Source organism: Elephas maximus, chromosome 13 (assembly GCF_024166365.1).
Source record: "Elephas maximus indicus isolate mEleMax1 chromosome 13, mEleMax1 primary haplotype, whole genome shotgun sequence".
NCBI lineage: Eukaryota > Metazoa > Chordata > Mammalia > Proboscidea > Elephantidae > Elephas > Elephas maximus.
In genome coordinates, this window is record NC_064831.1 from 45,674,326 (window position 1) to 45,691,940 (window position 17,615).

General features: G+C 41.8%; 1 protein-coding gene across 2 annotated transcripts in view; it reads right to left on the reverse strand.

Moving 5' to 3' along the window:
* Positions 1–2,656: 2,656 nt before the first annotated feature.
* Positions 2,657–17,615, reverse strand: part of RAB27A (RAB27A, member RAS oncogene family) — a 91,574-nt gene continuing 76,615 nt past the window's right edge. For both annotated transcript variants that reach the window (XM_049852632.1, XM_049852631.1), the window contains exons 4-6: positions 17,217–17,320; positions 12,679–12,802; positions 2,657–4,958 (exon numbers count right to left, since the gene is read on the reverse strand). In XM_049852632.1, the coding sequence (XP_049708589.1) occupies positions 4,760–4,958; positions 12,679–12,802; positions 17,217–17,320 (427 nt within the window). In that variant the 3' untranslated portion in view covers positions 2,657–4,759. The remainder of the gene's footprint in view (positions 4,959–12,678; positions 12,803–17,216; positions 17,321–17,615) is intronic.

Consider the following 17,615-nt stretch of genomic DNA (forward strand, 5'->3'; position numbering starts at 1 on the left):
AACTCAGGTTCCCCCGCCAGAGCTCCAGTCCTCCTCCCTGGTGTCCGTCAGTCCCTTATTACTACGAGGGACTTCCTGGGTGTAGACAGACGTGTATCTGTGTGTGCGGGTCTCCGCTCCTAAAAACGCCGAGGAGACACCCTTTTCCCCCTCTCCTACCTGCCTCCCCTCCCTGCAGAGAGAGCTCCTTGAGGACAGGGGTGTGTCTGTGTTGTTTACAGGTATATCCCAGCGCCTGGGACGGTTCCTGGGACGAATATTTAACTTTCTTTTTCACAATCGTATATATTCCATTGTATGACGGTATCATATTTCAATCGGTCCCCTGTTGAAGGACAGTTGTTTCCCATAAGCATCCCTACTGTTTTTTGGGTTTTTTGCAAAAGTTTACCCATGTAGAACTGCTAGGTCAGAGGTTATGTGCAGTTTTAAACTTTGGTAGATAAGATCAGATTGCCTTCCAAAGTTCTTAGCAATTTACGCCCTCACCAGCCAATTAGATGCCTGTTTCACCACACCCTTGTCAAATGTAGGAGCTCAGCTGCTCCCCCAAAAGGCCGGCTCCTTGGAAACCATGGGACAGTTTCACTCTGTCTTATAAGGCAGCTATGAGTCGGAATCGACTCCACGGCAACGGGTTTTGGCTTTTGAGGTAAAAATGTTTTTCGTTATTATTTTAACTTGCATTTTAGTTGTGAATGAAGAATCTTTACAAATGTTTGAAATCTATTTTTTCTGTGAATTGCCTGTTTATGTCCTGTACACGGTTTTCTATTGTCTTGTAGATTTTTTAACAGCATTTCATATGTTAAGAAAGTTAACCCTTTTCTAGCATGTATTTACAAACCGCTCACCAAATTTATCAATATTTTATATTTTCTTACGGTGTTTTTCTATGCAGAAATATTTTATTTGTAAGGCATCCTTTTCCCCCATTAATTCAAAATGCCATTTCTCTATGGATTTACCGCTGGACTCTCTGCTTTGTTCCACTGATTTATCTATTTATGCACCAGTTTCCAAATGTTTAAATTATTGTAATTTTTAAAATAACTAGGTTTATCTCCAGTGCTCCTCCTTCTGTCTTCACTGACCTTTTTATTCAGTGCTTCCCTGGCTTTTTTTTTTTTTTTTTACTTTAAAAGAGCTTATCTAGTCATAATCTGCAAATACATATTTTTTTCCATTTTTTGGATAACTGACTAACCCGTTGCTGTCAATTCTGACTCATAGCGACCCTATAGGACAGTGTAGAACTGCCTCATAGGGTTTCCAGGGAGTGTCTGGTGGATTCAAACTGCCAAGCTTTTGGTTAGCAGCTGTAGCTCTTAATACTTACACTTAGTTTTCTTGTCTAATCACTTGACTAGTCATTTCAGAACAATGTTAAATAGCTGAGGGACATAGCAGAAATTTGAATAACAAATGTCTGCCTGACACATATTTTAGCCTCCTTAATCTTTTTTTTTTTTTTTTAATCTTTTCTCTCTCCTGACCCCTTCAACAATTATAGACAAGACTCACCCATTTTCCCAAGCCCTTTGCACATTCCTTCTTCCTTCCAGGTGTTTTATCTTGCTGCTTCAGCAACAAATTTCCTATCCTTCCCATCCAGCTTTACCCTCTTACCTCCGATGTCAGAGGCTACATTCCCTTATCTGTGTGAATCCCATACTCTAAATCTTCATCTGAGACTTTGTTCTCTTCAGCCTATGGCCATACTCAGTGCTTCTCTTTGGGTTAATGGGTGCATAACCAGCCTTCAGAACTTTTTTAATTTTTCAATTATTATAATGAAATACAGGGTTGACAAGAGATTAAGGAATAGCCAGTAACCCTGCAGTTGGGGTGGAGCAAATAGCTTGTGCTCAACTACTAACCTAAAGGTTGTCATGGAGTCGACTTCAACCGTGTCAGAGTAACAGCGTGCTCCTTATGGCTTTCAATGACTGACTGTTCAGCAGCAGATCACCAGGCCTTTTTCTGACGGGCCTCTGGGTGGACTGGAACCTCCAACCTTTTGGCTAGCTGCTAAGCGTGTTAACCATTTGCACTACCCAGGGCCTCCCTTTTACACAAAGTAGTCAATAAAGTCCTTTGGGATGAGGTGACATTTGAAAATCTTGAAGAAAATGAGGGCAGGGTCATACAGACATATGGAAGAATAGCATTCCAGACAGAGGGAACAGCAAATGCAAAAGCCATGAGGCAAGAACACACTTGACTTTTCCAAGGAGGCCAGTGTGCCTCTGGAGGAGTGAATGAGGTGGACATAAGGTCGGAAAGGCCATCTCCCTACGTATTGCCTTCTCATCCAATCAATGATTGCACTCCTGCCAATGTCTCTTGTATCCATACCTTCAAGGCCCAGCCCACTTTAGTTCAGTCCCTTACCATCCTTGTTTTGTTCATCTGAGATTGCCTCATACAACAGTTCCCACCCTATAGGTGCTCAATAAATGTTTGATAACATATTTGAGTTACTTCCTCCAGAGTATGTTGTTTTGGCTGGCTGCTCAGTTAACACTTAATGGAATTTGTATCCATGAATTTGGTGCCCTTCAGTAGAATTAAAACTTTCTTTCCCAAGGACCATTATGACTTCTTGTTTCAGTCCTCATTGTGATGGGAAATGAAGTCACAGTCGCACACAAACTTGACTAGGCAGCTTTTTATTATAAGCTTAATTGGCACAAGGACCCCTGAAGATACATTTCACTTTTACACAGGCTTGTGAATAGAAAAAATACATTGATACACAAAATATATTGAACTTCAATATCAAATTTAAGAAAATGAGTTCCAGAGAGAGTACAGGTTATTTCAATAATTAAAGGTGGTGCTTGTGTGTGCGGTATATCATGTACACGTTTAACTGTGTATGTTTAAGGCCAATGTGATCTGTAGCTAATTATTCATTTGGTTCTTAAAAATGAAAACATGCAGATATTGTCTTATTTTTAACTACCATATAAAATATGCTCTGATATCTATCTGTAAAATTATGATTCATTCCTCTGAAGTCTTATGGCAATCTTAGAAGGCACTCCTGTGTGGTTATGACTTTAATCTTGAATCTGAATCCTTTCTTCATTAGAACATACAATTCAAATGCATAGGACCCAATGAGTTCTTTAGTATATAAAATAAGCCCCCATTTCAAAGCCAGAAATATGAAAAATCTTAGTAACCACGGCTAAGTCTGTTATGGGGGTGGTGGGAGGGGCAGTGGTAAGAAGCAAGATAGGTGCTCAATAAAAGCCATTTTGAAGCTATTGTATAGAAGTAATTATTTTCTATCAAACTTATATTTTTCTAATTACAGTTCTACCAAACATTTACTGCCACAAAAACATTGATTTTGATTCTCTATTTAAATTATTAGTGGTGTTTCTTGCAAAATAGCCATTAGGCTCTCTGGAAATATTAATCTACTTTATTTAAACCAATGTAATAAGTAAGAATCTTCCCCTAAATGAAATATCTTTGAACTTTATAAACAACTGCCATAAAGCATGTTTTAAAACCACCTTCGATTTGGTGTGAAGACACTTTGGCAATGCAGCAGAATTACATGGCTTTGGCAAGACCCAGCAAGTAAACATTTGTGATCTCAATGGAAAATACAGGCTATAAAACACTTAATTTTTCTTACACTGAACCAGAGGACAAATGTGACTGCTTAAACACAAAACATCCATCTTCTACCAGATAGCAAACAGACATTTAATGTAATTGAAAAGTAATTCCTTCAGTACCACCCATGTAAAAATAAAACAAATTGCAGATATCAATACAGAGCCTGTTGGTGAAGAAAGAAGATTGGTTGTTTACAAGCTAATGGAAACTGCAGTCTGAGGACGCTGGACCCACATTATAAACATGAAGAAAAAGCAGCTAAATGTTTGCTTGTCACAAAGAACTTTGGCACAAACACCAGCTGTACTCATACGTGGCCAGCACATAGGCCGAGTATAAATGCACAGATCACAGTGAACTGAAGCCATAAAATCTAGTTCCCTGACCCTTCCTTCATTCAACCCTTCAGAGCAATGGGAATACAGTAGGGAACCAGCAGCCCCACTTCAGTTGCTCACACTACATTAAACCACCCCTGCCCCAGGCTCCTCAATCCCTCTCCCACAAAATAGAAAAGTCACAATGAGTGTACCATTGGTCAATTCTGCTTACCCAGGGTCTGTAGATCCATGTTCATGCTAAAGGGGATGCTTACATGAAACTAATACTATTCAAAGGCACTGAACTGATATGTGTGTATATTCTTGTTTAATATTCAAGTGGGTTAGACAACATTTTAGAAGTTCACCTCTGGTACACGCAGAGTACCAAAGGTACTCTTTAATTTGGATAGTTTAAATTTGCATCTAAGATCTTGAATGTGGGACTCCAGGCCTAGCTGAAGGACAGCAGGTGACAGTGCCCTCAGCCATCCTATGTAATAAATGGACTCTTCTGCGGCTGTAAAATCCATGAATCATCAACTGCCACAGGCTAAAGTTTTATTAAGGCACTCTTGGCTCTGTGAAATCTTGCTCCTAACTCTCAGGCGGAATCTTAAAAGAAATATTTACAAAGCTCCAGAAAATTAATTTTTGAACTGGATGCTTGACTGACAGGTCTAACTGGGGTGGTGAGAAGCAGTTCCCCCAGTGCCATGGATCGCTCACTGCGCTGTGTATCAGCCGCAGAGGAGACCACAGACAGGCCGCTGGAATTACTGTGTGGCTGGCTTGCCTTTTCAGCAGCCACAGGTCCCCTTCTCCTTCTCCTCACTTAGCTGGTCTGTGGAGGCATGGCCGTTGGATCGCACCACTCCTTCAGGAATCCAGGACTTGTCCACACACCGTTCCATACGCTTCATTATCAGGTCCAGGAGCATCTCGATCGCCTGACTTATGTTTGTCCCATTGGCAGCGCTGGTTTCAAAGTAGGGAATTCTGGAAGACAGAGACCACTCAGGTGACAAATGTGGAGGGGAAGGACAGAAGCCTCTGCCCTTGATAATTCACTTAGAAAATAAGGAAAGTACAAATATATTAGATGATAAAAAAGAAATTTACGACACCCAGGGTACATTAAAAAGTAAGACAATAAAATAAAGCAACTCACACCGCATTCCTAACAGAGATGGAAAACTTCCAAAAATTTTATAAAATTTTAGACGTTGCAAAACATCAATTCTCTTTTTCTTCTACTTCTTACCAACTGTGTAAATCCGTGCCTCTATAAAACTGGCTATCAGTACTTTTCTGTAAGGATGAAGTGAGTTAATGTCTAAAGCACCTTGTTCAGAACCTGACACACAGTAAACACTTGATGAGTGTTTCTTATTTTCACAGAAATGGGTTAGGTTACAAAAGCATGTTTGTAATTTTGTTGTTTAACACTCAGAATACATCATCCCATAAAAAAAATGTCACTGGATCATGGACAATCATGGATCCAAAAGCTTAGCAACACTGTTTTGCTAGGTGCCATCCAGTAGAGTTGCCCCATAGCATTTCCTAGGCTGTAATCTTTACAGGAGCAGATCGCCAGGTCTTTCTCCCACAGAGCGCCTGGTGGGTTTGAACAGTTGACCTTTCTGTTAGTAGGTAAGAGCTTAACCATTGAGCCACCAGGGCTCCTTACTTCACTTTTAAACCTTAAACTCCCAGACTGGCCCACAAGAGTGTTTCATCCACGTAGGTGGTCTGTAAAATCTATGGTACCGTCCTAAATGCTGGTGCCTGGGACCATGCTTCCCTACAGCAGGGACGGCTCACTCAGGCCTGTCCTAGCCAAAGCGCTTCATGTGCTTCACTTCTCATCAAACTCCTCATTGCCCAAGTACCTTCACTAAATGCTGGGAGGAAGGGATCTTACTGTTATCGTTGTTGTTGTGTGCCATCGAGTCAACTCCAACTTATAGCGATCCTATAGGACAAAGGAGAAATGTCCCATAGGGTTTCAAAGGCTGAAATCTTTATAGGAGGAGATCGCCAGGTCTTTTCTCCCAAGAAGCCACTGGGTGGGTTTGAACCACCAACCTTTCAGTTAGCAGCTGAGTGTTTAACCACTGCACCACCAGGGCTCCTTACTGATTAATACCAAGGTGTAAATGGCTGATACCGCTGGCAGAGCTATGGGCTACTGTCCAGTGTTATTAACTTCAACACTGAACTAGTAGAATTTCAGGGTGTAGGAGTTAAGTTATAAACTTCTAAGTCAATTCTATTAAAAGATACACTACTAACAAGATATAATTTAGATTTATAACTCCAAATTCAGGTAACAAACTTCTATCTTTCAATTAAAAGTGTATTTTCCTGTCCTATGTGAACCTCTAGGCCACATGACCAGGAGTCAGGTTAACAGCCTTAAAATCTTTAGACTAATCTTTCAGAGTCTTCTGAGCATTTGAGGCAATACAGTTTTTGTTCCTACAGAAATAAATGGATGCTTGATAGCATTCCAGGAGCCCTGGTGGCGAAGTGGTTAAGAGCTCAGGATGCTAACTAAAACATCAGCAGTTTGAACCGCCAGCCACTCCCTGGAAACCCTATGGGGCAGTTTCTCCTGTGTCCTACACGGTTGCTATGAGTCAGAATTGACTCAACAGCCCACAGCAGCAACAACATGGTAGCTAGCATTCACTCCACTCCCAGCTCTTTGAGGTGCCAGAGGAAAAGCGAACGAGATGAAATCCACACAGAAAGAAGATCCCAAATTAAGACTTTCCTTCATTAAGGAAATGATGCCCCAGAGACAAAAATGTGCCTGGTGCTTACATCTGCAATGTTGATGGCTCTGCCCGTCCCCAGGGCATAGGAAGTCTGGTGGATAGTACTAAAAATGTTTCTATGTCCACAGGTTCCTGATGTTGGTTTTTAGAAGGAATTTGCTGCTAGTTTACCTAAACACTTCTGTTAAACATGTTATACATCTTTTAAAAGCGATACAAAAATATCTCAACATTTGGGGCTGGAGAGAGAGGTGAGGATAAATGAGGGAATAACATACAGTCATTAAGATTCTGGGTTCTAGAGCCAACTACCCATCTCCCCACTTCTAGCTCTGGAGCCTCCACCTCCAGGTCTCTAAAGAGGCGTAACAGTGACTCATGGGGTCGCGGTGAGGGAGAAATGAGATCATACGTATAAAGTACCTAGCACAAGCCTGGCACCCAACAAGCGCTCAATACATCGTAGTCTAATGGTTTTGTTTTCTCCCCTAAAAAATACCCGGCTTTTCCTAAAATTTACTAGGCATTTTTTTACTGTGAAAAACGTAGCAATTTTAGCTTAGAACTGAAGATCATTAGGTGTCCTCTTTGAGCTACAGACAGAACGGTGTTGTTCCCTCTCTCCACATGGTGGTGCTAGCGTCACATGGTCAGAGAGCCGCACTGCCACACAAAACATTCTGTGCACCTAACTGAGGTATCAGTCCATAAACGACCCCGTAACTGGCATTTGGAGCACATGCAGACCACCAATTTTGGTACGTTTTTAAAAAACAGATTAATGGCAAGTTTTAAAATAAAAAAAAGTTAAACGAACAAAATGATAAACAGCTCCAAATCAATGAGAGGGGCATTACTATTTCATAGTTTTTCACCAAGATATCTATACTCAGTTCACACCCTAGGTCAGATTCCATGTCCAGCTGGCTACTTTTCTATTATTTATTTCACAAATTTAGAAGATACTAAAACCCAGTTAGAGGTTATCAGAAATGACCACAAGTGTGTGTTTGATGGTCAAACGGTTCTGGATACTGGGTTCACATGTGAATCCAGAAATTGTGGAGAAATTTCTCACTAAAGACTACTTTTCATAATCTACTGGATTCTACACGAACAGGCATTTTCAGGAAAAGGCTGGAATGCTGACCGTTTCAACCTCTGAGACTGTGGCAAATGAAATCCGGATCCCCTGTTGGGTTGCTCTGGGTTCTGGAAATGAGTTTCGTATGTTTGGTTGCAGTTCATTTAACCATTCCACCACCAGGTCTCCTTTCTGATTAGGTATAAATGATCACCTAATTTATTCACCATTAATTTCTAGAATAAGGGAAGAATGTCATAAGTTTGCAAAGAATGGAGCTATTAGAGATCCAGCTATTTAGACCCCATGTTGCCTGGTCCTCTCTGTGGTAAATCACTGACACATTCCCCTCGCCTTGCACGGCACATGTAGACAATCTGTTCACACTTTGTGCATACACAATTTTGTCAAACTAGATAAGATACTGAACCTCCTGCTAAACTAAGCCCCTTGAAACCCCCAAAACGATCTTTGTCAATATTATTAATGTTGTAAATAAATGTTTTTGACTCATCCTTCATTCCAGAGACTGGCGAGTGCCCTCTTCATCAACAGACAGCAGCCTTCAGTAAGAAAAAGCAGTTTTATACTTGCCACCGATTTCTTTACACAGCTGGTGAAATACGTACATTCAGCCATCACGCTTTGGTCATTTTTAGTTTTCTCTATTTCTCTCAACCCTGAATCAAGAACAAAAAGCTTATTATGACCACCAACTATCCTCTGTGAACAAAGTAGAGTGTGGGTGGGCATTTAGAGGAACAGCTTTTGCTCACAGAGTAAAGTCCTTGCCTGCTCTCCTGGCTGATGCTCCCTCAGTACCAAGCCCAGTGCTGGGGCCCCAGTGGACGTCACAGTTGATACAATCAACTGGACTAGACAAAATCCTCCTCTCTGACACGGATTTTACCAGGGATAAGTCACTGAGCACATTTCCCTCACATATGCGTGGCACATGTAGACAACTGGTCCACAGTCTGTGCATAAATAATTCTACCCAACTATACAGTCAAGGAAAGCCTCTACTAGCATGCACTCCTGATGGTAATGTAGCATCTACACCAGTGGTTCTCAAAGTGCTTCCTGAACCAGCAGCAGCAAGTTCAGTAGTAGTTAGAATTGTAAATAGGTGGGCTTCACCCCAGACCTATGGGATCAGAGACTCCGTGCTGGGAGCCAGCCATCAGGCGATTCTGATGCACAGTAAAGTCTGAGGTCTAATAATGCCATCTAGAAGAGGTGCGTTGTCAATGTTGCATTCTACTTTCTCTTCTGTTTGTCACTGACTCTGCTGCTGTTTTTCGAGTGTCTCAGCAACAGCGTGAACTGTAATAGTTTGAGCTGTGAGGAGTACAAGTTTGGATAAGCTTCTGTGTTGGTCTCTTCTGACTTCGTTGACAACATCATTCAAACATAGCAGACTGGAAAGCATTACTCTGCACTTGTTCTGGGAAAACTCAATTGGTTTGCCAGAGAGGTCGCCGTGTTTTGTTAGAAAGTGATCGAAGAGCTTCATGTTACTGTTTAACCAAGTCTCACAGCCAAAAAAAAAAAAAAAAAGCCTGATGAAGTAAGGGCTGATGGATTTTTAGTCTCCTAAATATAAATTTTCTGATGTTCACCATCCTGCATCCAATTCCCTCTTTCCAGTTTTGGCTGCTTACATTCTCAGATTTACTTGTCCCAGTACACGCAGATTTATGTCCCATATTTGCATGGTAGCCTGTTCTTTTTTAGCTTTGTAAAGTTTTTCTGAGTCAAGGTCTTCCATGCTACCATTTTCATCTCTGCAAGTTTCAATAAACTGCTTTTGAACCAATGATTCATTTTTATGAATTGAGGCTAGAAGGTGGCACAATAGTAACAAAGAATGCAAATTGAGCAGAGAACATGCAAATGGCATGAAGATAAGGAGTAAACTGCACCCAGTCTTTTGATTGTTAACACACAGATGAGCTAACGGTCCTGAGACACTCGAAAAATAGCAGCAGAGTCAGTACATACGCTACCAATGAGAATGTTACCATTACTAGTATGAAACAAGACATCTGTGAAAATAATAATAAACTTATATCTCAGATTTGTGAAATGCACGCGAACCAAATGACTTGATCATTTTTTCCTCTGGAGCTGTCAAACAGCCATCGGAACTGTACTTTACGCTTCCCAAATTCTAAGGGAATTCTGTTTCCACCTCTTTCCTTTCTTCTCCAAGAGTTTCAGTTATTCTTATCTGCTAATCCCTTCTCCTCTCACTTTAACTCAACTCAAAAACCTTAGACTGAACCCTGTCTATGCAATACTCTGCAGACACGGTAGCTGTGCACAGACACGGACACTGCCTGCATTCCTTGGATTCTCAATATGACGGACGGAAGACAATGCAGGGCTCTTTGAGACCAGGCAGGCTGTGGAATCCTGAGGACTGGAACAGAGGAAACAAGCAAGAGGCTGAAGATGCTCAGAGGGGGAGGAAGTCAGCCCTGCATCTCCCCAGGACTTGAGAACGTCCTGGTTGATCCAGCTACCACCCCAGGTGCCCTATTTTTTTGCCTATACCAACACACTTCTCAAAAGCACGGTCTAGTCCATGGTTTCCATTGCTTCATCACTTATTTCCTCCTTACCCTCTTGCAACACAGCTCCCAGCTTCAACAATTTGGTATTCTCTGTGGTACTTGATCCCTCCCTCATTCCTTCCCATTACGGCACTTCTCAAGAGAGGCTGGGGAGCATTCTAGAATCACCTGTGGGCTCTATCAACCTCTACATCAGAATCACATTAGTCTGTGTACTCAACCACTGCCCCAAAATCACGTGCGGGGGGGAGCTTTTAAAAACTACAATGCCCAGGCCCCCCCACTTGTGGTGGCTTTGTATTGTGTCAACTTGGCTCGGTTGAACATTTCCCAGAATTCCCTTTCCGGTTTGGGCAGGCCACGAGAGAGTCTGGGGGAGACAGGAGGGCGGAAGTGAAGCAGCAGCGTTTGGTTGTTGCTTATCTGCTGACTCATCTTGTTGCCCAGATCCACCTTCCCCGGATCCTCCTTCAGCTTCTCTGACTCCTGAGCCAGGAGTTTGTGTTTAGCTCTGTGATGAAGGGCCTGGCTTCTGCAGGACACCAGTAACCATCAAGGTCAGAGACAATAAGAACTGCCTAGGGCTTCATTCCATCCTGTGGGTCCCAGCTTGTTCCTGCTCTCCCCCCTTTGTATCCATCTTCCCTTCCTGACTACCTGCCACGTGAACGTCAAGCTCCAGCATCAGACACAAAGACAGTACCTTATAGAGGCTGCTTTACCAGCTCCCACAATTGCATAAGATCAAATCCCCACATAAAAAAAATCCCATTATATACAGGTATTCTTCTCCAATTGACCCCTGATTACTATAACACCCCAGACCAATTACGTCAGAAGCACGGAGGTAGAAATGAGTATTTTCTAAAAGTTCCCATGTGTTTCCAACATGCAACCAGGGTAAAAAACCACCAACCCCAGGATGAAAATATCTACATCCAATTGCAAATCCTCACCAGAGTAAGCCAGTATTACTGATAGGAATCCCCGAGTGAGCTAGAACCGAGGAAGATTTAAAACCCTGTTTTGCCCCATCCTAGCTCTCTGTGTATTTTGATTTACTCCTCCTTTTCCTGTTCATAAATCCAGCCCTACTCACCTCACAGATCTCTGCAATCTCCCTGTCTCTGGTCTTCCTCCCTCCAGCTCACCCTACCCACAGCCCCAGACTGATCTGGGAAAGTATTCCTAACACCCCTCCATGTTCAAAGGTTCTCAGAAACTCACTGTCCCCAGGGATCAAGGCTAATCACCTTTCCTGGCATTCAAAGCCCTCCAGAGTCAGACTTCTCCCCACCTCACCAACCTACCCTTCCACTCCTTTCTCAATATGACTCCTTATCCTGAGTACTTTCTGAATCTGTAGCCAATGGAAAGGAAGAACGAAGCAGTGTTTACACAATAAGAAGGGAAAGGGCCTGCCCCGGCCCCCTCCTAAAACCAGGGCCACTACCTGGGTAACATTTCCTGCAAACCACACCACTTCATCTCTCTCCCTTCCCAACCTGCCACTACCTGGGTAACATTCCCTACAAACCACACCACTCCATCTCTCTGTCTTCTCATCTCCCTTCCAACCACACTGGCTGCCTCCCACTTATATAGTAAGGGTAATTAATACAGACACACTTGGATTCTCATTGTATTAGAGGCAGAAAGTCTTCCGCCATAGAGGTGCCCTCCCACTTTCACAAGCAGCAGCTGACCCCTCCTTTCATGTCCAGTTCATGCTGCTGCTGCTGCTGCTGCTGCTGCTATGATCCTGTTTCCTGAGATGACTTTGCTGACCCTTGACCGCAGGTACATAGCCTGAACCAAAAGGGATCCTCACACCACTCTCCCAGCACAGAAATTTCAAAGGCAGCCCCTGAGATACCACCAAGGCCTTCTTGTATACTGGAGCTCTCTGGAACAGCGCACAAACTGGCCTTCAAATTTCCTTGCTGAACATAGAAGATTTTTTCATTCAAAGAATCTCCTGTTTGCATCTTAGAAAAAAGGCCTTCAGCATTGGCCCCTGAAGCTGTCTTTCCACAAGTTCTAAGAAACTGAGAAAATGGGGCTGAAACACTGAATGAAGGTCCTCACCCCATGCCTTTTCAATGGCTCTCACTGTCACATATTACTCAAATATTATATAATATTACGCAAAGTAGGGACTTGATATTACCAAGAACTACATCTGAATTTTTTGCTTTTGTACTTCCCCTTCATGTGGTAATGTTTATATTGGGAATATTTTCTCTAGATTTCTCCACAAAAATACTCACCCATATTTCTCTGCAAGTTCTTTGGCTGCCTCTTCTTTGACTACCCTCTGCTCTTCCAAATCACTCTTATTTCCACACAACACTATGTCTGGGTTTTCACAATATGCATGCATTTGCAGCTGGCCTAGTAATACAAGAAGATAAAAAAATATTATAGGTAGATAATAATGTGTGTTATCATCAATGGAGAATAAATGCAAAAATGCTTCAAAACTATAAATGGATATACAGATAGAAGAAACTGATATAACTTTCAAAGCATCCATAACCTCATCTGTAAAACTGAATGGATGGGAGAGATGCTGTCCTCAAACACATATTCATCTTATTTATACCACAGAGTATGTTCACACATTCATAATGCACCCTCCAAAAGTGTACACACACACCACCTGGCTATCTTTTGAAAAGAAATTTCACAGATTTCCTAGTGCTTATTTTTGGGTGTTTATTACTAACCTTAAAGCTCTATGTTTCATACCTTTTCTCACCATACCAAAGACATTTTTAAAGCAATTGTCATCTATAAACTCGCCTATTTCTATCTGAAATGTTGTTTTTCATATTTTTCTATTATCCTAAGGCAGCATCAATTTCATTTAAAACAAACAAGATACAGGACTAAATGAGGAGAGAAGACCCAGAATAAATAGTAAATGATCCTGTCAACAGAACCAGGAGGAATCAGGGGGCTAGTTCTTGTTCCACAGCTCTTGTTTCTTCTCCCCTGACAATCTGCAATAGGCATAGTTTTTAAAAGCAACGAAATCAAACAAAAGAGCTTCACTAAATTAGTTTAATCTTCCCAAAAAGAAAAATAAAGGGTTATTTTTTACTCATAACATCCTGTAATGAAATTAAAGCAACCCAAACTTTCAAAATAAGACATGCCCAAAGTTTACAGCCTAATTCATTTTTTATTATGGCTAACCAGAAAAATGTTGACATTTTAGTTCCTCATTATGAAGTCGTGTTCATTGTATCTTATCAAGAGAAAGTCTAATCCCTGAGCATTTACTGGGTATTAGCATAGGCCTGCTGCTTTGCTTCGAATTTTAGGACGCTCTTTTGCCCTCAAGGGACAACTACGGTAACAAGACTAGGGATAAAACTCTTTGCTGTCAAGTTGATTCCAACCCTTAGCGACCCTACACCTGTTGCCGTCAAGTCAATTCCGATGCATAGAGACCCTATAGGACAGAGCAGAACTGCCCCCACAGGGTTTCCAAGGAGTGGCTGGTGGATTCAAACTGCCAACCTTTTGGTTAGCAGCTATAGCTCTTAACCACTATACCACCAGGGCTCCTACAGGACAGAAGCTCCCACCCATAGAGCTTCCGAGGCTGTAATCTTCACAGAAGCAGACTGCCACATCTTTCCCCCACGAAGCGGCTGGTGGGTTCGAACCACTGACCTTTCAGTTAGCAGCCAAGCACTTAACCACTGCACCACCAAGGCTCCTTAGACTGGGGGTAAGTAAGACAAAACTACGTATTGTTTCCAAGAAAAGCCATGCTCTTTCTTTCCTCTAAGCTGTTTACACATGCTGTTCCCACACCTCCAAGTCTCCACCACAATCTTCCTTTAGGGATTCCTTACCCTTCCTTCAAGACTCGGCTCCAAGGTTACCTCTCCTGTGGAACCTTGCTGTCTAGAGTGGCTCTGTGCTCTGGTAATACCTAACATGTCCTTCATTGTAGCCATGAGCATGGCCTCAAGACCCAGTGTGCCTGGGTTGAATCCTGGCTCTGCCATTTACTAGTTGTGTAGCCCTGGGGAAGTTTTTGACCCCTTTGTACTTCAGCTGTCCCATCTGTAAATGGTGATAATCATAGCACCTATGGGTTCCGTAAATTAATTCAGTGGTTCTCAGGGTAAGGTCCATTGACCAGCAGCATCAGCATCACCCAGGAACAAATGCAAATTCTCAGGTCCCCCCTCAGGCCTGCTGAGTCAGAAACTCTGGGTGTAGGGCCCAGCAATCTGTTTTAACAAGCTTTCCAGGTGATTCTAATGCACACTCAAGTTTGAGACCCACTAAGTTAGTATATTTTTTTAAGTTAGTATATTTTATTAAGTTAGTATATTTTTTTAAGTTAGTATATTAAAGCACTTACCAGTGCTATGTTATTGACCAGTAATAATGGGTACTTATTAAGATGTAATTATTGTTGATTTTTTCTTTTTATTTCCCTTTATTCTAATTTTCAATAAAGACTTGAATACTTCTATTTAAAAAAAATTAATTAATCAATCCCTTAGAAAAACTATTATTTTATTTAGAAAAACTGCCCAAAGGAAAAAAGGCACACATACGACTGACTACAATGTCAGGCAGTCTGTGATAAGGATCCTAAGGGGAATGAAAAAATCTAATCCAACCACAGCTACCACACAAAGCTTCATGGAAGCCTTTTTTTTTTTGGCCAAGTTTTAAAGAATAAGTAGAATTCTAACCAGTTTAAAAAAAAAAAAAATGAGGGTAGATGTGGGAGGGCTTTCCAGACAAAGGAAATGATAAGAATAAAAACGTAGCAGCAAAAACATGTAAGGTGTAAACATGAAACCTCTTGGGTTCTTTACCATTTACGTGAGGCCACATAAGAAAAAGCTAGAAATTCAAGGTTTTAAAGCTTCTGTAAGAAATATGCCACCCCTGGATGAAGACTACCTGCTGCTTCCTCTGAACCCCAGGAGGACAGCTGGCTGAATACAGCAGTGCCCGATGCCGTCGACATTTCAGACTGAGGTCTGAAAGACTCAGTTCACCACTTGGCCTCCTAAACAGCACTGGGCTCACCTTCCGATTCTCGCCCTCTTCCCAAGAAGGCCTGAGAGATGTGGGGACAAGAGAAAAAGGCCCTACAAGGCAGCTCTAGAGAAGCAAAAGGAGAGTACAGACCCTCTCTCCTCTTCCTGAGCCGATTAGAAAAAAAAAGTAATAAAAATTATTTTGGTAAAAAAAGAAGAAATGAATAATTCCTGGAATACTCAAAATGCTGGCAAACAGAGGAAAAATAAAATGTGCTTTTTAATTAACAAATTTTTATTTCTAAGATTTGATTTTACTACCTTTGACAATGAACTTTGTACCTTTTTTTAAACCAGGGTGGGTGTGAGGAAGTGGACACTTTCCATTGAGGATAAGAAATTTTCGATAATATATACAAGGTTTTTTTTTTTTTTTCCTTTAACTGAGCAATATGGACTGTTTCACTCTGAGGAAAACAAAACAAAACACATATAATTTCACATAATTTTGCTCTTTAACTATCTACACAGCACAAGATTCAGCAATTGTGACTCAGAGCTTGAGTTCCTCCTGTGAGGTAGGCTGGTTATTTTACAATGCTAAGGTCCTATGAGCACATCTCTAGTGAGGATCCTTGACTTGCACAAGCCCCAGAACTTGTGGGATGAGGCAAAGAGGATGTTGAGCAACGCCTGAGAATAAGGGACTAGAAAGAACCACAACCACTAAGCTGTAAGAAGATGAGATGTGCAACTCAGCCAGGCATTTAACAAAGTGAGGCCTAGTGAGCTTAAACTCAGGGTACGCGTATTTAAAGTGTTAAATAGCCCTTCATCTCTTGCTAACCAGGCTAGTCCCGAAAGGCCATGAAAAGCCACTGAAGTGAAAGCCACAAGCCTCTTCCACTCTTGGCTCCATGTCCTTGGACATGCCAACTACTCTTTACGGTTCAGCAACCTCATCCTGAAATGAGGACACACCACTTGCCCTAATCTCCTCACATGGTGGCTGCGGAGATCACATGATACAAAGTATACGAAAATGCTTTGAAAATCAATGAACTATATAAATAACTTAATTAAATGAACTATATAAATAACTTAATTAAAAACTCATTTTAAGAAGAAGGTTTTCCAAGCTTGCTGTTATTTGGTCAAGTGGCAGGATTTTAAATAACTATTAACCAATCACTTAAGATCTCTCCAAAGAGCCATAATGAAGTGATGAAGATGGCGCCAGGCACCAACCACGTGGGCTAATGTAGTTGTAGCCCCCAAGAAGGGATCCTCCACAGAGGCTCTGGTCCTCAAAGTGAAGGGAGGGGCCTCCAAGCACAGAAGAGACATGCAGTGGGGTGTGATTTACTAAGCCTCCAAAAGGTTTCCACATCTATCTGATATATTTTTAAGACCCAAAGATAGTACAAGAATTGCCAGCACACAGTAGGCATGCAGATACACAGAGAGTTAACTTCTTTAGTCTTCCATTTCCTCATCTGTAAAATGGGAGAAAAGAAGTCCACTCTGTGGAAAAGACAGATTAAGAGATTACATGTCAACTATCGCCATATACCTGGAACATTAGAAGCACTCAACACATCAAAGTTGGTGTGACTAGATAAATCAGAGTATTTCAGTTATCTTTGCCCCTAAACTAGAAATCTTGGTCTTTTAAACAGCATTAGCACTAGGAGCTCCTGTAAAACAATTTATAACAGAAGCAGAACCAAAGAGGGCTTTCTGTTGCGGGGAGTGGGAAAGGGAGGCAGAGAAACAGTGACACTTACTTATCCAGTTTCTGACATTGAGGAAACTTTCCTCGTTCGTCAGATCAAACAGCAGCAGGAATCCCATAGCATCTCTGAAGAAGGCTGTTGTCAAGCTACGGAACCTAGGAACATAAAAGCAGACTGGTCACCTAGGCAACAGCCCCATTCCTGAAATCGAAGGCCACCAGCAATGTCCTCAGCCTCCCACAAAATCCATCAATTAGATGATGATATTCCAAAAGTTTCCAGTTATAGTTATTTATCATAGAAGTTTAAGTGTTAAGACACCATGTGATTTGAAAACTCAGCCTGCTGGCCAGGGATGACGACAACTCTGTCATGATCCCCTGGTCTCGAGCGAGTGTTGTACAGTTACGAGTAAATCAGGCCAAGAGCAGTGGTGCCTGCTCTGAATAT